Here is a 23,680-nt window from a genome sequence, read left to right on the forward strand (position 1 = left end):
ATTTAATCGAAATAAAAAGTATCAAGTTTATGAACAAACTTCAGGACGTTTCCTAATTGATAATTGGATTATATTACTGAAGACTGAAGAACACATTGTATATTGAAACACAGGCCAAACTAAATCTATTAGGTTGTCCTAAAAATTATTCACTCTGATGATATGGATGAATTGCTAGCTTTCATGTATCTCAAATGACTTTGTGCCACAAAACACTGAGTATTTTCTCTTCGGATTTTATCAGAACAGAAGAATAGTATATTTCTTCAAGATATCTATCTGATTACTTACTTCACCACGCAGTTTCTTTGCCATAATGTCCACCTTCTTTTTTATTTGCTTCAGTTTTTCTTTGGATATTCCTCTGCCATTTTCTATGGTAACTGTTGGCATTCTATCAAAAAAAAAAGAAATATATTGCTTGAGATTGCTTTGCCAGTAGATGACACATTTCATGATCACAACAAGACTTCAGTGAGTCTAATGTTTTGGAATCAATTACTGGATGGTGAAAAGAGCAAGGAAATATGATAATGAAAACGAGACAGAGAGAGAGAGAGAGAGGCGGGGGAGGGTTGATGAGAAATAAATGTGATAATGAAATAAGACTGGTGAAGAATCATAGACCATAAGAATCAAAAAGAGGGATTAAACAAGATGATGATGATGATGATGATATTTGCTTGAAATGTGTAGATCTCTTCTAGTCCATATAATAGTCACAAAGGTATAGGACTTAATACTACTTTTCTAAGAACCTCTTGGTACTTGGTCAAGTTGGTTGTGTAATCCCTTTGGCAGCTCACTCAGGAAGCTATACTGGGATGGTAGGTGAGCCGAGTAATTGCAAAAGAGTGCCATGAAGTACAGGAATGGTAGTATACATTTGCATCTAAGTGCTCTACATTGTAGTCATTTCATTGTAATCATTGCAATGTAATTAGTTTATTCTTATAATTATCTGATAGTAGCGAGATGAGTTTATAACGAAGCACGTCAGTAAGTTATTTGCTACTTACTGCTCTGGGTATCTAGGAGGGCAGATAATGGTCATATCAGCTGTGACATGGACATCCCCACTACCACTCATACCCTGCTGAGGCATCAAGCGAAGGTGCAGCTCCAGGCCTTGCTGTAAGGGGGGGAAACATGTAAACACAATTATCACTTAATTATCAGTCCACTTTTTTTGCTTCAATTTATTAAAGCCCCACTGTACTACTTGTAGCTACTTGCTCCCTCTATATAGAAAACAATGCCTTAGCGGTGCCCAATGGTCCCCCATGATCCTCTTTTTCTCATGTTAAATGAGAGCTGAGTTGATGAGATAGCCACCTGTCAGTGACCACGCTGGGTGGTCTAATCCCTCCTGGCCAAACTAGTACAGATGGGCTTTAAAGGTTGGATTTGAGATATGACAAGCAAGATTTGACCATTTCTTTAGATATAACAAGTCTTGCTATGTTTAAAGGCAAAGTCCAGCCTGTTTAATTGGTTTTAAACGATAAGAGCAGAAAAATGAGAGAAATAGATCAGCGCACGTTTGAACAAAATCTGATCACTCATCATGAGAGGTTATTACATGCACATGTGCTTTTAATCTGATCTAACTTACTTGATCAGACTAATTCTGGCTTAACTTTAGAATACCCTACCCTACCAGTACCAATAGGGTTTATGTATATGAATGTCCGACACCTAGGATTTGAGTTGTGGACTTAACATAGAGTCTATATTTCAAAATAGTCTACAAACAGTCTTTATATTATTAATAGTAAGTTATCTACAGTAGGAGGATCATGAAAAGCACATGAATAGCTTCTTAAAATTGATCCTGACAAAACATACAATATTACAATAACTTTGGTACATAATTTACGTGAAATCAAGATTACTAACAAAAAAAGGAAGATAGAGAAAAAAATAGAGAAAATAAGGAGGAAATATTGCATTAAAATTGACATTATAAGCTGTAGATCTAGACCTCTAGTCTATAAGAATTTATCTGAGAACGTCTGGTCAATTTTTGTTGTGTGTCATTCTAAAATTGCTCCCTAATTCGTCTCATAGTCATGCCGAGTTAGGCGCTAGTGTAGCAAGGTATCCAAAATATAGCCTACTAAAACAGACCCCAAATTTCAGTCCCAAATTTCGGTAAATAAATAATCAAATGTCCCAATGAAGATAATGATTAAAGAGGTGTTATGTTTCTTACCTGTTTCGTGTCAATTTTGTTGTATTTGGGAGAGTATTTTTCTAAAAAACAGCAAGAAGAAGAAAAGAGGGAAACAGGGGGCAAAGGGCTCTTGCCTCCTTCCCCCCCCCCCTGCCTAAAAATAAATCAGAGAGAGAGAGAGAAGGGAAAGAGAAGATAAAGGAAAGAAAGAAGAGGAAGAAGAATAAGAATAAAAGAGGGAAACGGGGGCAAAGGGCTCTTGCCTCCTCCTCCCCCCCCCCACCCCCGCCTAAAAAAAATAAGAGAGAGAGAGAGAAGGGAAAGAGAAGATAAGGAAAGAATTCCCTCTTTTATTCTTATTCTTCTTCCTCTTCTTTCTTTCCTTATCTTTTCTTTCCCTTCTCTCTCTCTCTTATTTTTTTTTCTTTTCGGGGGGGGGGGGGGGGGGGAGGTAAGAGCCCTTCGCCCTTTGCCCCCGTTTCCCTCTTTTATTCTTATTCTTCTTCCTCTTCTTTCTTTCCGAAATTTGGGGTCTGAAATTTGGGGTCTGTTTTAGTAGGCTATATTTTGGATACCTTGCTACACTAGCGCCCAGAGGTATTTCTCCATCTTCTTCAATCTTCCTTCCTTTCTTTCTTTTTCTTTCAAAGAACATTTGCATTTTCAAATTCAACAGTCACACAATAACACAAAAAGGGGCGAATGGGACTGGACAAAAATACTTACGGAGGGGTCCCGGGTTTTATCTTTGAAGTCATCCATGAATATGGCTTTAAGAACTTCCACTTCATTTTCTTGTCTTTCTCTGAAATCCGTTATATCACTCTCATCCGCCATTGTGACTTAAAGGGATTACATTGGCAAAACTTGCAAATAAACAAGAAAAATCCAACATTCAGAAATTGCATCAGCAGCGCTGATAAGAGGTGTGGCCGAAAGGACAAAAGAAAAAGAAAAACTATGGACGGCCATAGGCCATAATTATGTAGGCCAAAGATGTAGGCCTATACAGTGCGTCCCATAAAAAACGATTCGTTTCGTTGACGATCAGCCATGCATCAATGGCTGATCTTCAACGAAACGGAGTTAAGTCTTTTGTCAACTATGTTTGTTGCTACGACAGGCAGCCAGTGAAAACAAATTCGTTTAATCAAATTATATTCCTGGCTCATTTTTCCTGATTGAGGTGTCATACGAAAGGGCAGAAAATGAACTTTCTAGAAATTTGATTTTCTCTTTGAAATTCGGATACCGCCCGCCAAATGACTTTTGGGTACCCTCTCTTCAAATTGTTTTTAATCACTCATGCGTGAAATATGCATCATATGAGTTGCGATAAAACATCGATAATTCTCGGTTTTGTTTTGGGGGGACGCACTGTATTACTGTGATAATCTTCGAGATTTCATTACATTTATATATTTGGCTAAGGTGAGAGAACATTCCCCTCAAAGGTATATTGAAGGGGGGTGCACAATCAGTACGCTACCCCCTTTTGACCAAAATGGCATACTTATAAGTACACATCTTCAAGAATGTGCCCCTTTCCCCCTTTGAGGCGATCACTTGTGTTTCTTCTTTATGATTGTCATCAAAATTTAGATGACCTTTTTTTCTCTTCTTTTAAAATGTTTTTTTTTACTTAGGCATGGACTTATTGTGCCACTCTTTTACAAATCCTGGATCTGACCCAAAGCTTTCCAGTGCCCGACCCAAGAACACAAGAAAATTAAAACTACCTTGACAGGATGGCCCATAGAAGCTCGAAAGCTTATTTACAATAAGGTCCGATTTAGATATTCAATACTGAACATGTTGAATATTTGCATTATTTACAGATATTTAAAGCGATGTTTGATAACACTGAGGATATTTTTTTAACAAATACATTCTCAAGAATATTCAAAAAACTTAAGCAATACAATAATATCGAATCTACATGGCAGAGAAAAGAAAACTGGTCTATATGCGAGCCATATCATATACTAGTATAATTATATCATATCACTTGCTTTCATTCTCCGAGTTTCAAATGACAGGTGCTCCTTACGTTCTTTTTGTTTGAGATGTTCTATTGTTTTTATGGAATAAGGGAGGGAATTCCAATATTTAATTGCATTCAAAATGAAAACAATCGCTGATACTGTTTACTCTTTCGGGTAAGGTAAAGAGTTATATTGGCTATTTCTCGTATCATAACGTCCGTAACAAGATTGAAGTTGGTGCCAATGTAATATTGCTTTGCCCTAGGATTATATATGTTATGCACTTGGTGCAGTACAAGTTGTTTTGATCTTTGATCGAGAGAGGGGGAGGAGGACACAGAGAGTGAGAGAGAGAGAGAGAGAGAGAGAGAGAGAGAGAGAGAGAGAGAGAGAGAGAGAGATGAGAGTTTAAAAAAAAAGAGATGATTGAGATTCGTCTGTTAAAATGAAATTATTGTCACAGTCATGTCAATAAAGCATTTTTCGTGTACCTCATATCGCCTTGACAATGTTTGCTATTACTTTTTAATCACGAATTTCATAATACCCTATCGAGGTCCATTTCAGATATCTACATCCCATAATAATATTTGAAATAATTACGGTCCACAAGACTCTCATGTATGATTTAAGACCACCGCCCTCTACATTTCTTAAAAATTTAGATAAGATTTTACTCCAACAATGTATTCCGTAATTATGTCAATATGTTTGTCTTGTATTAGATTTGTTTTAATGTAACTGTATTCACATCACAATTTCGTAAAGACTTCCCCAATATAAGCCTAATTCTCTATGGGAAATTTGCTTCTCTATAAACCAAACGGCTTTGGAAATATTAAAATACATTTAATGTTTTATACAAGAAAGAAATTGATGTTTTAAAGTCTGAAAATCTGAGAAAAGAGGGATAGGCTTATACATGTACCTGTTTGAAACACATACTCGCATCTGTATCTATCTACATTAAGTAAGACCAGTATCAACAAATGCATGCAAATAATTGTGCAAAAGAATGCCCGACGTCTGGAGAAACAGATTTAATGTGACTGCATTTGTTTGTTATGGGTTTTTAAAAAACACTTTAACTAAGCCAAATTACTACTTGGAATAATAGTTACATTTTGTGAAAAGGGAGAGAGGGCTTTTGTCCATTATTAAATGGGAGAGCGAGAGGAAAAGAATGGGATAGAGAGGGGTGGACAAGAGAAAGGAGAGCGAGAGAGAGAGAGAGAGAGAGAGAGAGAGAGAGAGAGAGAGAGAGGAGGGACGCCATGGTGCAGTAAAGAGTTAATAAAATAAAAATCTAAGTATGCTGACGTCATTAACTTTCTTCTTGATTATCTGTTGACAATACTTTAACGGTTATAATCGAATGGTATACATTTTTACAGACAACATGGTCATTTTAGTAAACAAACTCATTATGATTGTTATACGAGTACTTCTGATAAAAGTTAACCAATCAACGCCAAGACTCGAATGAGGCCGCGCCCATCCTGATGTTTGATCGATATTAATTGAGCAAAGCTTCTCACTCACAATGTGATTCCTGTCAATCGTTTAAGCTCCCATTGTGATGTGTTTAGTAAAATGCAGATCAAAGAAATAACTTATTTTTAATCTCTCTCTCTCTCTCTCTCTCTCTCATCTATCTTTCTCGCTTCTCCCCTTGCCCATCTCTCTATCCCTCCTCTCTCTATCTCTCTCTCTCTCTCTCTCTCTCTCTGTCTCTCTCCCCTTCTTTTCCTCTCTCCTTTTTCTTTCTTCCTTTCCCTTCATACATTCTTCTCTCCGAGGCTGTAAAGTAATACAAAACGCTAGTATCTTACACAACTAAACAAACACATTATTTAAATGACATTATATAGCTTGTAAATTTTCATTCAAAGCTTTTTTTTAAAGCATATTCTCTGAAACATATTGAGATGAATCTTTAACATGTACAATGGGAATTCCAATTTTGAATGAATTTACCTTCTTGCTGTTTGGTTGTTTGATATTTCTTTAATTTGACTGATCTCGACATAGAGATGGATCATTTTAATTTAACATAGTAAAAGTTCCTAAAATCATGACATATCAATCTTCTTAATGAGATAATCATTATTTGTTTTAGCGATTCAATAGATAATCTCTCATGACATACAGCTTGTGCTCCTATTTATAAATTAATCAAGAATTCAACAAATGTGTGGTCTTCCAGGTGTCTGTCATGCCAAATGCCACTTGAATCGGAAGTGTGCATCATAACAACCGATACAATTAGTATCCACTTGAAGAGAAATATCACAAACAAAATTTGAAAAGTGGTTCGATCTCCCCCAAAATAGATTTCAAGATGGGTTGAAAATCAATGGTAATTACAGGACTATTAATGAACAAGAGCCTTGAAGAGAGATTCTAACAATTAACAAAAGCATAGAAGGAGAAAAAGATTCATGTGAAGTACCTTTAAACGCGTCTTTTTATATCGACACCTTTTACACCAATAGGAACTCAAGTTTTCTTTCGCGTCCGTGTCCGTCTATTATGGTCCGCCTAGCTATTAGATCAGCCTACAAGTAACTGTCAATTACACTCTCTTCAATTTTTCTCCAATCGATGGCTTCCTTTAGCAATAATGTCAACTGAAAAAGTGTCCCCCTGCTTTTCAAGTGTCCCTGCTGTAGTGCCTTCTTTGCAAATTTTCGATATTATTTTCACGTCTTTCATGTAATTGCACTAAATATATAATGCGACTTCAAAGAAGAAAAATACATTTCATGAACCAATCATAAATCATGAAAGAATACAAATTTAAGTTCAAGGATTCATAACACTCGTAGTATTTCTCTCTCATTCCCTTTTCTTACATTTTTGTTGTCATTCGATTGAGGGGCACTTGCTCTATTAGCTACGCCAGTTAGAATTTCTTGTGGTGCCTAACATGAATATAACATGTTATATAATTTCGCTGACACGAAATATCGCGTCTTGATTGTGGCAGATATTTGTAATCATGACCTCTGGATGTTAACGAAGACTAACGACGCACAGGAGAGGGGGGGGGGGGGAGGGGAAGGGGAAAATTAACCGCCACTTCGTGCTCGGGCAACGAGTTGGTCTCGTTGAATTTATAAATTAAATATATATTATCATTTTAATCCACCAGTGGATGTCTCTTTCAATGTTTTTGTTTGCTAGCAAAAAAAATAGAAACTAGGAAGTAGAAAAGTGACGTCAGCCCCCCCCCCTTCCCAACTGGCACAATTGTGGCCGCACACCTATTTAAACATGGGATAAAATTATATAGCACCACATCTATGGTTTCAGCAGTAAGCATCTTATTTTAATCCCTTTTCTGAAGGAAATTCTTGATGTTGTCCTTCGAATCGTAATAACACGATCACACACAAATACAGAGCTAACAAAAATACAGCAACGAATTGTTTTAAGAAGCATCTGCAGATCCCCATGCGTTGAAAAGTATATCGAAAGCACAAGAACGTCGCAGTTTCCTCGTTTATGCCAAGTTCAGACCAAATCAGACGATGGTCTGAGATCTATGCTAAATACCTATAAACAAGTTAATGGCTTTTACAGGTGTATTTTGATTTTTCCGGATGTTTTCTTTAAAACTTTTACTAGCAAAATGATTTAACTTCACAACATAGTCCTTAAATTGTTATCCATCGTAACTCTTCTACAATTTATTATTAAAACAAATTTCTATAGAATAACAGGACATACGGACAGGTTTTTATTTTGTGACGGTAAACACCTTTTGGTACCTTCTTGAGACTCGGTCCAAATATTGATCGACGGACTCCCAATCGACGGACGACGATCAAGAAGTGTTTGCCGATCGGTGCTGCCAGCGGGCGCTCCTTCGCACCTCATAATGGGTCGCCCCTGGCAACCGCACGCCGGACCGTTATATGGTAAACAAGAGCGTGGTGTAAGAAATGGGGAATAGAGGCCGCAACACCTCGAATAGATGCAGATGGGTGACTTAGAAAATTCCACTCGAGGACTCGAGTCTGTTTCTTATGAGTGTGATGGAGGTAAATGTCAACGTGAAAGATGTTTGTATAATTCGTAGTGCAGCATAAATTACTGGAAGTGAATCAGAAGAAATTCAAATGGGTTAGCTCTTAGAATTAAAAATATACAGGGCATTGATGTATGAAATATATTGAAAATGGGCCCAGAGAGTATAAGCTATTGAGGGGGCACTGATGCCAAGGGGGGGGGGGGGATGCAGTGGTGTACTGGTTTTAGGATGAGGGTGAAATGCGAAAGAATAGTAGGAAAGTATGGAAAACTGATGGGAGGCCGGTGTCATATCATATCATCACACACACACACACACAATATATATATATATATATATATATATATATATACACTTGCACAACACACTCACAAACTCATACACAAAGATCATTTGAAAACTTTCATTTTAAGGTTTACCTTAAGATTTTGTTTTTTTGTTTTTGTTTTTGTTTGTTTGTTTTTTGTTTTTTTGAGGCCGCCATCCTTGTCAAGCTTTGCTTATGATTGCGGTCTCCTGCACTTTTCCAATAGAAACGATAATACTTTAAATTTATGATTATATGTTATGGAAATATTAAGTTTCGTTATCATATGTACATATATTATGTAAAAAAAACATTTTTGACAAGAAATTATTGTTTGTTTATGTTGTATTATACCTTACATTTATATGTTCTTTGTTATTCAGTTATATTTTATACGGAAAAATGCAGAAATCAAATCAAATCAACATCAAAACAAAAAAAAAATCTTTTTTACTCGCTGCTCGCCCTCTTTCTTTCGTTCTCTCCCTCTTTCTCTCTCTCTCTCTCTCTTTCTCTTTCTCCCTCTATATCTGGCTGTCTCTGTCTTGTTCTCTCCATCTCTCTCCTTGTCAACATTTTCACCATTAGATAAAGGGAAAGTGTGCTACCCTATGACTAAAGATGCTGCTCCACATTTTGACTTCAATATGGCGGTGATGATGACGTTGGTGGCGGCGGTGGTGGTGGTGGTAATGATGATGCCCTTTTTCAAAAAATAACAACGTGGACTTCTAACCTCATGAATGAAAACAACCTATTTTATAGGGTCAACTGAAATCAATAACATGACATCTCTTTGTTATTCAGAGTGTCGTCAGTTCATCGGTCGAACTTTACCTTGATTTGTATCCCTGTGGTTCTTGTCAGTTCGGAGTAAGCGAGCATAAAATGGTTGAGATGAATGCCTGACGTAATTATATATTGATTAGATTCGATAAGATCATGATCTCTATCTCGAATGAATGTTCAGTGTTGTTTCAAGTCACTAGTTTCTTTCAAGTACTGTTGTGCTGTATACCTTGACTACATCTATAACGCATACATAAAATATATCTCTTGAATAGAGGATCCCTGTAGTCACGTAATGAAATATATAGATACGTTTCTTTTGAGAAGGAAAACTTAATCAAGTAACTAAAGATATGTATCTTTTGTGAAAGATTTCGCTAATTACTTCGCGGGCGATTATCTTCTAAAATCGACTTTTTCCACCATTATGTTTCCAGTTCATAATCATGTCATGCCATTGACGGATCAAATTAAGTTGCCAGTAAAATGAAGTGAGAGAAACATGAATAACAACAAGAACAAAAGAACATTGAAAATATCAGATGGACTATTATACAATGAAAAATCCAAAACTATACGCGTGTCAGTAATAGACGCAAGTGAGGGCTCAGTGGCATATCTATAAACGGGAGGGGTGGAATCCTCTGCAGACCGGGGGCAAAATATTTGTGGACAGTTGTATATGGGTAATTCCATAAATTAGGGACCATAAGTAGGAAATGTCACAAAATGGGACCCGAATCGATGGAATTACCCATATATAGACAATTTTCTAGTTGTACTACCACCCCCCCCCCACACACACACACACCCAAACACACAAACACACCCTTTCATATCATCCGGGGGGGGGGGGAATAATAATATTAACTTAGCCGGCTTTTACCCGCTGCTGTATACGCCATACACCGAGTCAGAATTTCAGATAAACATCCACATCCACATGCACTAAAAAAACAGAAGGCAAGTTTTAGATTTTTTTTTTTTAGTATTACTAGCTCTCTATATAGCTATTTATTCTCAATATGTTACATATAGTTATTGACATAATATTCGACTATTTACACAATATTTTGATTGTCACAAACAAGTATTTCAGGTTCTCAGACCTGAAAACTCAATACATACAAGCAAGACAGGGTAATTCAGAATTAGTTTGATCTTGACTCTTAAAAGAAAGGGGATGAAACCATGTTAAAGATTAAGTAGATCAGAAATATCATTCAATTTCTAGGATGGAAAAAGGGGGCGTGGCAAATTGATCTTAAGCATGTAGTGCACATAGATTATCCTGTGATCACTGAGGGGCAACTGCCCTTGAAATGATGCCTCCCTTGATGTAAGCCCCCCTTATCAACTGGATACTTATGAAACGTATTGTCTCTTCGTATTTTTAGAAAATTAGATAAAAAGGCAATCGTTTGAAATAAAAAGTAACTTTCAAAGACGAGTCATTGGCAAATTATTTAGGGTATTATTGTGAAGGGAAAACGATAATAACCCAGATTTTAGGAGGCAAAACGCAGTTATCAAAATACCCGTGTATTAAACTTTGCTCTCTTAACAGAGAGATACAATCATCATGACTTATAAAGTCAATCAAGTTTTGAAAGTCATATTTCATATTCTGCGTAAAGATATCAGAATACCATGCTTTTATTTGATCAAATTAAATATGGGTATGGTATTTCGTTAACTCTTATAAAGTGGTTAATTTAATAATAATGAATCATATAGACATCATTGCGTCCTGAAAAATAAGCAAAGCAAAGATACCGACTAAGTATATTCATATTCCTGAAAAATGTATTTAATTGATAGCTTTAGCATAAAATAATTAGACCAAACAGAATTATAATTATTGATTCAGTGTCAGTTATGTTATTTTTTTCAAAATACATTGTATACTCGGTATGTATGGGCCACAAAATTACAAAATATCTTAAACTTGCCAAAATATCAGGAGGTATAATTATAAATTCATGTTGATCATGACGTTGTAGTTATCCTGAATTTTAATCTTATCTTATTATAGTTCTCTTAGTTTTAAAACGATATCGTTTTGGCACAATTGTTTATAAACATTTTGACGTGCATACAAGTTGGACGAAACAAATTAAAACAAAACTTTAACAGATAACAGTTTTAACAAAGAAAATTAACAAACACAAGAAAGCTCCGTAATCCCGCAGAATCCTCTTAAGATTACTCATCAAATACCCCACTAAATTAATATATCATTGATGATTAAATGATTAAAAAATCCAGACTGGTTTTTGTTTTAGATAAGCATTAATAACCTTATAATCTTTTAAAGAATCACACCCAAAAGTAACACGTGTTTTTTTTTAAATCAGAAAAAATATCTGACATATTAAACATTGTTATACATCTTCAATTTGTTATAGTTTGTATCCATATTGCAACCTTGCAATTCTCCTATTAGAAGTATAAACTTGTTTTCAGTTTAGTTTTCCCTTACAACAGTGTTACCTGTGGTATTTAAAATGAACAACTGAAAGATCAGACCTGATTTCTGGTCATTCTAATTATATTCAAAATTTAGGAATGCATTACATGCATGGACCTTGAAAACAGCTTGTAATCCGCGCCTTAGGTGAGCAATACACAAGCTTATAATGTTTAAAATGGTTGCAGTATAAAAAACAATGTAATCCATCTGGATTGCTTAAAAGCTTTAAAAGATTACGAATTTGATTTAATTTTGTCTATCTGTCTATTGATTATATAAGGTATCGTAACCAGAGGTCAGACTAAGTGATAGAACCCAATCTTTACAAAGGTCAACAGATTTGTGTAATGTTTTGTGTTGCTTGTAAATAGTATCAGAACATTGATTATACAGAGTTTGGGTTAAAAGTTGTTATCATAATATACACCAGGACAAATATTTTGATTTAACCATAATTACCGAACAAAATATTAAAGAAAACGAATGTATATGATATGAATTAATATGATATGATGGGGTTTAAATGTTTGCGAATGTTAACACTCTAAAAACTGAAATGTCAGATTGTTTCTTTTAACCTGCTAGATTCAACCTTTATAGTGTTGGATCCAGCATGTTCAAAGTGTTAATCTACCATTTTGAAAGAGTGGTCACTCCTCGGACCTTTTAAATTGACATTTAACATTTTAGTTTTTAGAGTGTACCAACAGTGACCAAAGTAAACAAATGTTTGAAAATATATGGGGAAAAAGCACTTCAGAACTTTCCATCATATTACAAACTTTTCAAATTTCTATGAAATGAAACTAATACTTCCTTGCCAGAACTTTGAGGGTTTGTGGGCAATTCCAAGCGGTAACTAAATTGGTTTTCGGGCAACACTTTTATTTACATACAGTATCATGTTCCCAAGAAATGATTCATCTTAAGGTCCGGTGAAACATTTGGTAGCATGTGAACATTTTTTATTTTAGAAATGCCAAATGCAGCGGAGGCTCAATTAGACATTATTAGGATTTGGCAAATTTTAACCTTAAAATTGGATTTTTAAGACATTCCGTCCTTTTCAAAATGATCGTTTTATCATTTAAAGTTGTTAGTTGTTGTTCGTTACTTTGTGACAATACCTCCCGAAAGGTGGGAAATGTATAGTTAAATCTACTTAAAATATACCTTTGTACGGATTTCTCATGTGGAACTGCCCCTTTGATCAAGCCTATAAATTCAAAGGTAGGAGTTATTAGTTTTGATCGCACGTATCTACGCTTATTGTTCAATATGATATTCATAGAATAATTAATTATGAGGTAAAAATACATCCATTAAAAGAAACAACACCTCAATGTATTTTAACATGCACCTTACAATTATAAATAATAAAAACATCTACAACAAATTAACATTTTTACATGACTTTGGCAAGGTACAATGCATGTACAACGCATACATTTTGTTCCATATAAACTATATTTTTTACAAATAAACATACAATTATATTCAGCAGGTTAATAAAACACTTTGTACAGGCTTGAAAAATATGAAGAATTTAAAATATAGGTTATCCGGTATGCTTTTTGTTTTTATGGTCATCAAGTTTCTCATCAACATAAAGAGTGATTTTTAGTTGTAGTAATCCACCGGGTGTCGATGCACAGTGATGTTTTCCATAATGGGATGTAACCATTTGCTAGATGAAAATTTAGCTTCAGTGTAAAAGGTTAGGTTCTTGATAAACCGTCTTGTGTTGTGGCACCTGCTGGGCTAAAAATTCTCCTTGGGTAAGCGTCCTTACACCTGAATGAGCCGACGAAGTAGGCGATGTCTCTTTCGACAAGGGAGGTAAATGATATATCCCGATAGGTTTGGCACGAACTGGAGAGTTCCCTTCCGATCTGGACGTCGTCAACTCGTCTGTTCTCAACGCGGGAGCGGAACGATGTCGAAGCTTACGATAGAACGAAGCATCGCAGTCGATTCGAGCCACGGTGGTCCTGAGCGACATGCCTTGCCTTTCGATGGGAATCTCCTCGAATGATATCCGAGGAGACATCGGGGCTGCTCCGTTTAACGGAGATCGGTCGCTTGGTGAACGAAAGTGATGCGACGACGACCCCTTATCGTTGACGATGGGGTCTCCCCAGACGACGCCTTTCGAGAACGAATTGACTCTTCCCCGATCTTTGAGTTCCGTCGACGACAACCGAGTTCGCATGTGTCTGAGAACGGTGCTGGTCGAGCTCACTTCTGAAGCCCCATTCGTCTCACCCTCCACACGACTGGGAGGATGAGGTTCGGTGTGGTAGGTCTTGATGACTGTTTTGTTCACCGGCGTCGGCGAGATATTTGGCATTGATTTCCTGCTTTTTGAAGACTTTTCACGAGTCGGGGATGACATGGGCGTTGAGGGGCTCATATCATTTGACGTGTGTCTCCTTGTGAGAGCTCGTCTGGTAGGAACAGACGGCACCGACGGGATATTGTCCTCGACGACATGCTCTCGAGTATCGACCTCAATATGACGTCGATCACTCTCGAGAACATCGAACTCGTACGTTACACCATCCAATTCTTCATCATCGATGTCATCACAGGGACTCGTGCTCGTAATGCTCTCTATCGAAAGAACATCCAGGTCACTCTCGACATCGTTAAAGTCGTCGTCGCTCTCCTCCTCGACGTCGGTGAGATCATAAAATCCACATGTGGTTCCAGGTCTCTGAGTTGGGGACGACGACGTTGTCGACGACGAAGAATCAGCAGCATGTCGTCGTACGGCAGATGATCGACGTCCACTCACAGACAAGTTATCGAAATCTATCTTTTTGTCAGGTTCTGGTTCTTGGTATTGCCTTCCAGACGCAGTGGAAGGTCTGGCACTGAGTGGTCTTAGCCTGTGAGTTCTTGTCGCTGTTTCTGGGGCTGTCAAAACTCTCGAATCCGGAGCATACGACACCCCGTTATTATTTGAATTTTCCTTGAAACGGCAACTTTTCAGTCGATTTGATATGTTGGCTTGATCATTGAGGAACAGCAAAAGCTGCATGTTCTTAGACTCCTCGAACCCTTGATCCAGACTCTCCAAGGCGACATCCTTCCCCCGATTCATAATGACAGACCAAGAAAAGAAAATATCAAGGAGTAAAATAATCACGTATCAACGTCCGTAGCTGTCAAAAATGTAAAGTTCCTCAACTCCTGCCGTTCAGCCATTGTTTTAACATCAACATCGAAAATGCATCTTCCAATCAAACATTTGCACAAAATATCCGATAAGGAATTGCCAACGAATGAAAAATTCGCATGTGTGGTGCAGAGGTGATTCCAAACGTAATACGATGTATATCTCCTGCCTTGCTATCCGGTGGCTGTGTAACGGTGGCTTAATAATGAAAAGCTCTTACAAAATATGTTTGTGTGGTTGCGAAGCATCCACTGCGTTTAATCTATAGAAACACAATGGAGCTTTTGGAGGAGCATCCAAGGGCCCTTTAGATTGACGCAGCAAGGCATGCACACAATACTCTTGGTCTTCCACCCGATCGATAATTCGATTGCGTTTTTCCCCTCTCTCCCACTCCCTTTCCTTCTCCGCTGCCTACTGTAATGCAAATTGATTAAAAAGCAAATTAATGGACCCCGAATACAAGCAAGGACGAGTGGAGATTAAAGAGGGGATGAACACTGTATAGTGTTTGATACGAATCCTTATCATTATCGCCTTAAAACATCATTTATCCAGCGGATTTCACGGTTTCGAGATATATATTTTGTTGCGACAGCGATCAGACAAGCTTGGTCAATAAAAGGTGAAAGATAAGGACCGTTGGTGTCCGTGAGTTTGAAAGGTTTCCTATAGGTAAAATGTTGATGGTCAAACTTTCCGAGAATGAAACACACAAAGTAACCATGTAAACAAATAATAGTTTCAGCCATGAGTTTTCATGTCTTACCATGTTGTAGTAATATGCAATGAATATACACATTATACGAGGATTGCTTGCATAACTCTCGAATAATTAAACAAATTATTCATTTCGACGGACGGAAAATGATTTACATCAGATAATGATTGACTCGCATTTGTTGTTGTTGTTTTGTTTTGTCGCCGGGAGAGGCGAAGTTAAAAAAAAATGAAAGAGGAAAACTAATACCAATTTGAGACAATATGTTGATGCCTGTACCCACTCCCCCCCCCCCCCCCCCCGGGTGAAGGAACATGAAATGAATAAGGAAACTAAATAAGATAAATGGGAAAATAAAAACTTGCAGTGAGTCTCTGACCATGGAACTACAACTTAGAAGGTCCATGTATGCTCTGACACACTGGGAAACCTTGGGCAGCCTGGGTTTACATCCTAACCCCCAATCCGCAACAGGGGAGACTTCCGCCCGAATCCTTGTCCATATCTGGATATTAATACCCGTGGTAACCCTTTATAGAATCAATCACAAGATATTACATATACGAGTATACGTAAAATGTTAAATCATGTTACGGATCTTCACACTCTCGTAACAACCAATTCATCTTTAACAAAAAAGCTATAGTTAATTCTTTTCAACCCGTACGTAACTCGTCAATTTGACCAGAATTCAAGTCACATTTGATATCGATGATTCAAACTGTCAAAAATATCTATGAAAATCTAAATAAAATCTATATGAATAGGTTCTATAATGAGTGCCCTTTGTACAAGTTTTTCACTTTAAATTTAAACAGAGTCTAATCATATTTGAATGGATATTTTTTAAGAATTAAGAGTGTATATAATACCTACATACACAGAAGACCTAATGTCGATCCCATCAATCATGCAACCATTTTTCAAGTTTTATTTACTTACACGATCCCTCAAATCAATCTTGTCTGATTGACTATTGTCTGTTTGTTTAAACTGCACTTGGCAACCGACGACATTTAATACATGGTTTGTTTGCATTTATATTCCATTGTATTGCAGGTTTAGTTGGCGGAACTGTGTGATTTTTCATTAGAGATTATGATTTAGAACTGGGATTATTTTTAACCGGGTGGTGTTTTCGAGATAGAGGATAAGGAAAAGTATGATCATTTCGTTTACTCACTCGTAATCTGCTATAGAATGAAAGTCAAACTATAGCTAAAGATGTTATGTTTAATGACGGTAAAAATCATTTTCAACATCTTTGATAACTCCTTCTTTATTTTGGATGTCAATTTAAACAAAGAAATCTTAAAAAAAACATTTGCAAGAGAGAATTATGATCTAGTTTTTTGTTGGTGCTTTCGTTGTTTGTTTGGATATGTAAGGGTCTATACATATTATTCACCATTCTGAGAATTTTTTTTTTTTAAAGGAGCATAAAGATATTTTGATATTTGATTTTCAAAAGGTATAGGCCCATATACGCGCAATTGTTTGACGATGTTCAGTTTGTCCTCATTTTTTTTCTTATCCCTCGGTGGCCCTTTAATAAAATCGTTCGCGTGAGGGTTTCGCTCCGCCAGTATAGTGTACTTGCACGCTTGGCTTTGAATGGCTATTGAATAATGAGCCTCTGTGTTAACACGAAGCCGAACATTCTTTAATGGTATACATGTAGCTCCATTGTACAATCCTGCATCATCATCATCCATCCTTGTCTCACACATTATGTTCTTCTCCTGCTCATCTCTCTCTCTCTCTCTCTCTCTCTCTCTCTCTCCCCTCCTTCTCTCATATTTCTCTCTCTATATCCCTCCCTGTCCTCTCTTCCAATTTTCTGTATCCCCTTTTATACTCCTTCTCTCCGTCTCTATCTCTCTTTTTCTTTCTCATTCCCTCTTTCCCATCCGCTCTCTCTCTCTCTCTCTTCCTCTCTCTCTCTCTCTCTCTCTCTCTCCTATCCGTGGGTCTATTATGCAGGTGTGGGGCCCTTTCTATTGTTCCCTATTCCATGCAGAGAAAGAAAGAAAGAATCGACCTAGAATACCTACAGGGCTTTGTTATATTGTTTACCTGTTGAATTGTGTACTTCTGTAAAAAAATTCACCAGACCTTTTATTCAGTGAGGGGGGGGGGGGGTGTGCTGGTGATGATGGTAATAAACTGGAACTACGATGCAATCACAGCGTCCATAAAAGAGGCCTTTGGGTTTGTCGGTATTCTAACGGTTATCGTTATGACGGGAGAGGGGAGGTTATTTTCTTTTACAGATATTAAGTCCCTTTTGCAGCCACCATCAAATTCTTTATAGCTTTGCAGGAATTATGAAGGACCGCTATTCATTCACCCTCTTCTCGTATTATGAATAGGGACCCCTGTAAATAACGACCCCGATTTTGTATTATGATTAGCGACCCTCTTTTTCGATTATGAATAGCGGTCCTTAGGAACAGCGAGCGGACCCCGGGAGAGAGAGAGAGAGAAAGAGAGAGATAGAAAGGGAGAGAAATTGAGAGACATAATTATGTATATTAAGGGAGAGAAAGGCGAATCCATCATCCATATCATATCATTGTTTTTGTCTGTATACTTTGTTTTCATTTTTAACTATTATACTTCTACCTTTTTATAAATGACACTGTGTCAACATTATTTTGAGCAACTTAAATTCTACAATCTAATTTAACCAACCCCAAAATTGTTATGGCCTATAAGTCGATAAGACACCATGGTCCAGATATTTGGAATGCTTTACCTGACAATATTAAACACTCTGCATCTCTTTATTCATTCAAAGCCTCGATGAAAAATATTCACAAACATTATAAGGGTCTCAGCGATTTTGACTGATTTTGATTATAAATTAATTTTAGATGACCAGTTCATTAACAATACGAATCGAACACTTACTCCACCTGCCCACACCTACTTGCACACACTTGACACTATATTCTCATACATACTCCTGTAACAGCGCAATGTACCCCCCCCCCCCCCTTCCCGGCTGCAATCATGCTTATGATAGTTGGCCTCTGCAATTATCTTGATTATTTTATTTACCTGCATACATATCTTCATTTTTGTGTGTGTATTTAAGTTGTCACTCTTTATGTAAATCAATTATATTATATACTATTATTGTTATTTGACATTTGAATGTTTTATATTTGATTTATCAAGAAAATTAATGCAGAAACATCTGCTTTAAAACAAAACCTATATGCTTTTTATTAAGTTCCTTTTTTCACACGTAATTTCGAAATTAGTGAGTGTAAATGCAATACAAACTTATGCTGTGTAGATGTCTTTATTATTCACGAATATCAATTTTGTAAATATGCTATGTTTTGTTAATGTATTGTTTTTTTTCTTCATGTGAAATAAAAGAAACTAAACTATAAAAAAGATGAAAAAAGAATGGAAAAAAAATATACACAAAAAATCATATTGAGAAAAGAGAGAGGGAGGGGGTACCGGGTATGGGACTAAGAAAATGGTCTTTAGAGGGAAGGGTGGAAGTGAACAACGATGTTAAAGGAAGTAGAGGAGGGAGAGGAATTCTTTCTTTGGTTTATTATTACCCCCTGAGGGGTGGGCCGATCCCGGAGGTACTGCAATACCGGGCCAACCCGTGACCAGGATGGAGCAAGCCCCTATTCCATGGTCTAGATTCAAAAATCAGTTTAATATACAAGCGACTCGGTGAGTCGCGTTTCAGATATTAAGCTGAAAAGAACAGATACTACACATGATCTTAGCCAAAAGGCCGAGAAGCGATAACTACAGAAGGCATTTGAAGGCAATCCGCTTTAAAAAGAATATCTTTTTAGTTCCAGTTGGAGAAAAATAGGAAGAACCAAAACACACTCCACTTACGTCCACGTAGCGTAAAAACAAAGAAAAATATCGAAAAATTATCAAGACCTATCTGAAAGAAGATTCTATGAAGAATTCTGTGAGAAACAGTAAAGATTAAATAATTCATTAATTTATCTGTTATTTAGAAAAGTTTCTTGATAATTGCGAGAGACAGGAACGTCTAAAACAGTTTACAACGCGTTTTAAATACTGGAGCACGTACGGAAATTAGTCTTTTAAATAAGCCCCTATAGTGATATATTATTTTATCATTAGAACTGTTTAATCATTCAATCCTCATTATCCTATATTGAAATAATGTGGAATTTAGTTTACACAAAAAAATTAAATTTATATTTCAAACATGTACAAATTATCGTGAATGTTTCATTTTTGTCCACCAATCTTGCATACAGCGTATGCTTTTGAATACTAGTTTTACTGCACAGGTGGATGATCGAACGCGCGACCGTTACGCACTATGACGCACGCACAGCGAGTCGCTCGAGATGCGTGACGTATACGATGCATTATACATATGGTAATATAAATCATGCATATGCATTAGTGCGACCGCATCATGCTGACGATGCGGGCGACGTCATAAATTCTAGCAAATAAGATTTAGATGCTGCCACAGGACCATTACAAAAAATTCAAGACTTGGTGGAAATACATTTAATTTAAAGGTAAAGACCAGTATTGGAAACGCCGCAATTTCAAAAAATGAAATGGAAGCTCTCATTACCAATCATGTGAAAGAATATGTTTTGACTAATACATGATGATAAAAAATTTGCCGGGAAACCGCCTACTAATTCATATATTTGGAAAATTTGTGTCTCTCATGGTCTGTGAGAGATATAGGGTAGTCCCATACATCTTTCTGTGTATAGTGCTTGTAACATTACGAAGAATGGGCCAAATTTCTTATTATTTTGATGATTCCAGAACCTTGCAGATGCTAGATGCTAGATGATCAACCTTTTCTGATCGATTCCACAACGTTTCTTTCACAATGCAATCACAATGACCATAACTGGTCTTTACCTTTAACCAGTTGTCACATCAAGAAATATTCCCCCAGTCCCAGAGTCTCTCAGAGAGTTTCCGAGTGATGGAAATGAAAGATAGTGAATTTTCTATATAGGGCGATGGGAGAAGATTGCAGAGCATTACATAATGCCTGTCGGTCACAAACCTGAAGGCTAATATTGGCGAGTGACAACACCTGATAATGGGTAAACGCCCTAGAGGTGTTGAATAACCATGAACCTAATAGGTTCATGGAATAACCCATATGAGAGCCCATTACTATTCGTTTATTGGCACGATACAACGATTTGAGAGTGACAAGCGATATATCTGTCGTCACTCCGTTAAAACAACCAAACTACATCATTAACCAAGCCAATAGCTCCTGAGGGAGCGATAAATCGCCCGCATTCAGTGACGAATGATTTGTGGTCAATGAGAGCAGTATAATGTTACACGATTCCATTTTATCTCTGAGTTTCTGACCCCAATTTTTTGTCCCTGTCCAAATGCGTTATTGAGTGTAAAAGTTTGAACAATAATTATGAAGGGGAAAAAAGCATCGGGGTAGCGCCTATTATAATTTATAAGGCCATGCATGTAAAAAAATATATATACATGTTTAGCGTCCCCGTCCGCTTCCTTTTTCGGGGCCGCCTCCTTTTTTTCCCTTCTATTACTGATTTAAAATTTAAATTTAAAAAAAAAAAAATGACGGCGGCCATCTTGTAAAAATAGCCCGATTGTCAGGGAAATGTTACGAGCGGCCATTTTGAGCGGCCATTTTGAAAGAAAAGTAGAAAAAAAGGGCCTCCTCCTTCCTAATTTTCAAATAGGCAGGACTCCAAACATGTTTTTTATTTTTATTTTGCCTAACAGACTCTACGATATAACTTAGCACATCAGACCCCGGCATCAGACATTATACGCCTAAGGATTTAATGCTTATGATGAGATGAGTATGTTTTCATTTCAGTAGGATAATTTTTCTTCATCAGTAGCTGTTATAGTGACACTCAAGCCCCCCCCCCCCCCTCCAACATCAAACACAAATATAGAACTGCACCTGGTCTTCATGGCTTCATTAACTCCACTATGCCAACATCACACGAAACATGAAGAATATTGGCCCCTACTTTATTTAGGGTATACTCAGTGGCATATCACGAGGACTTGAGGACTCGTGCCCGACTCACCCCCTCCCCAAATCGAAAGCCAATAGGGCAGAAATACCTTTTTGAAGAGAGAATTCTATACAAAAAAAATCATTGTCTGTAAGATAGTAGGGATGTTTCAGCAAAATCGGAAATTTGTCACGAATTTCAGGTTTACAAAACCTCGAAGAGCACGTTTTTCTTATTTCGGATTATAATCGACCCTTTAGAATAATTTCGAAACAATTAATTCTATTATCATATTAGTAGTAGTAGTAGTAGTAGTAGTAGTAGTAGTAGTAGTAGTAGTAGTAATAATAATAGTAGTAGTAGTAGTAGAGTAGTAGTAGTAGTAGTAGTAGTAGTAGTAGTAGACTGTAATGGTGGTAATAGTAGTAGTAGTGGTAAGAGAAGTAGTTGTATTAGTAGTGGTAGTATAAGTTGTTGTAGTAGTAGTAGTAGTAGTAGTAGTAGTAGTAGTAGTAGTAGTAGTAGTAGGAGTAGTAGTAGAAGTAGTAGTAGAAGAAGTAGTAGGGCCTAGTAGAAGTAGTAGTAGTAGTAGTAGTAGTCGTATGTAGTTGTTGTTGTTTACCAATTTACTTATTTTACTCATCTGTTTATCAAATTTTCGTTTATTTATAATTCACTTTCACCTCTAAAACTCTATACTACCTCTATACTTCACAATATGGTTCGAAATGGCACACTTGCATAGCAAGATCTTCTTTTTCATGACAAAAGGCGTTGGGAGAATACAACGAAACGAAATCTTATAACTATAAGATAGACCCACTCTTCCTGGCAATCACCAGTCACTTCTAAAGGCAAAAAAAGAAGAGGAGACAAGGTACAAAAAGATAATCCCTTTCCCAAGCAATCTTGTTATTATAGTCCTCGTTTATTCTCAATTCAAGAGTGGGTACTTGCAAGCTTTGACAAAGAGTATGTAAAGGAGTTTCTGAATTGTCCGGGATATTTGTACAGTGGTATGTAACAAATCACTGCAAACAAAATACTTAGTTCCTTTTCAAAAGATCAGGTTGTAGTGCTATACGCCACTGGTTAAATCAGGGAGGCGATTCTCACCTCTCGGGCACCTCCTATCCCTGGTTAGATGCACGGCGGTCAGAGAATTTAGTTTTGTTTACCGCCCTCTAGTGGCCATATACCATATAGTTTTTGTTTTGATATTCATGGATACATTTACAACGACACTGTCCTTTTTCTTTCAGTATTTTAATGAAAAGTCAAACGAGACATGATTGGGCCTATATAAACAACATTTATTAGAAACTTAACCGTTTATATTATGTATGATGTTTATTACATGCATTCCAACGTAAGATATAAAAGTGCAGAAAACCGTTTTAGGCTTTAAAATCCAATACTCTCAGAGTAATCCAAGCATAATGTATACACCATTGAAACATAAAAGTGACATATCTTTTTACTTTCTTGTTATCTGCTAGTTAGATCAGTCGTGAAATATTGCTACAAAAGTATGTTACCTTGACAAACTGAGAAATGTCAAGAAAATCTTTAGAAACATCTCCCATAAAGCCGTATACTAGATTTCACGATATTTCACGATATAGCATCACATAGAAGTATGGGACAGCGAGATAATCAAAACAATTATTATTATATTGAGTAAAATATACTACGATATAACAAGTTGCAAATTTCCCACCCTCATTTTGCGTGTGCTGAATTAAAACGGAGATATAAAGTGATTTACCAAATAAAAGGAAATACTAACTTGTCATTCAATTTGCTATGCAAATTAAGATAGACAAATGTTTAACAGACAGAAGAAAAGACCAACTTGTTATTTTTTAAATTACTATTAATAATGGTCCACATAAAGAGATGCATGTTTATCTGTCCAAAACAATATCGAAATATGGAGGAAATATATATACACTGTCGCTCATACAGTTCGAATATTTTTGTTTTACCCCA

General features: G+C 36.7%; 1 protein-coding gene and 1 non-coding gene across 3 annotated transcripts in view; both read right to left on the reverse strand.

Moving 5' to 3' along the window:
* Nucleotides 1-3,108, reverse strand: part of LOC588023 (eIF-2-alpha kinase GCN2) — a 30,554-nt gene extending 27,446 nt beyond the window's left edge. For both annotated transcript variants that reach the window (XM_030999036.1, XM_030999035.1), the window contains exons 1-3: nt 2,903-3,108; nt 1,020-1,132; nt 292-394 (exon numbers count right to left, since the gene is read on the reverse strand). In XM_030999036.1, the coding sequence (XP_030854896.1) occupies nt 292-394; nt 1,020-1,132; nt 2,903-3,013 (327 nt within the window). In that variant the 5' untranslated portion in view covers nt 3,014-3,108. The remainder of the gene's footprint in view (nt 1-291; nt 395-1,019; nt 1,133-2,902) is intronic.
* A 16,149-nt stretch (nt 3,109-19,257) lies between these two features.
* Nucleotides 19,258-19,449, reverse strand: LOC115917864. Its single transcript, XR_004066745.1, has one exon. It is a non-coding gene; the product is annotated as a U2 spliceosomal RNA (small nuclear RNA).
* Between the last annotated feature and the right edge of the window lie 4,231 nt (nt 19,450-23,680).

Source organism: Strongylocentrotus purpuratus, unplaced genomic scaffold, assembly GCF_000002235.5.
Source record: "Strongylocentrotus purpuratus isolate Spur 01 unplaced genomic scaffold, Spur_5.0 spur5_scaffold_5, whole genome shotgun sequence".
NCBI classification, from domain to species: domain Eukaryota; kingdom Metazoa; phylum Echinodermata; class Echinoidea; order Camarodonta; family Strongylocentrotidae; genus Strongylocentrotus; species Strongylocentrotus purpuratus.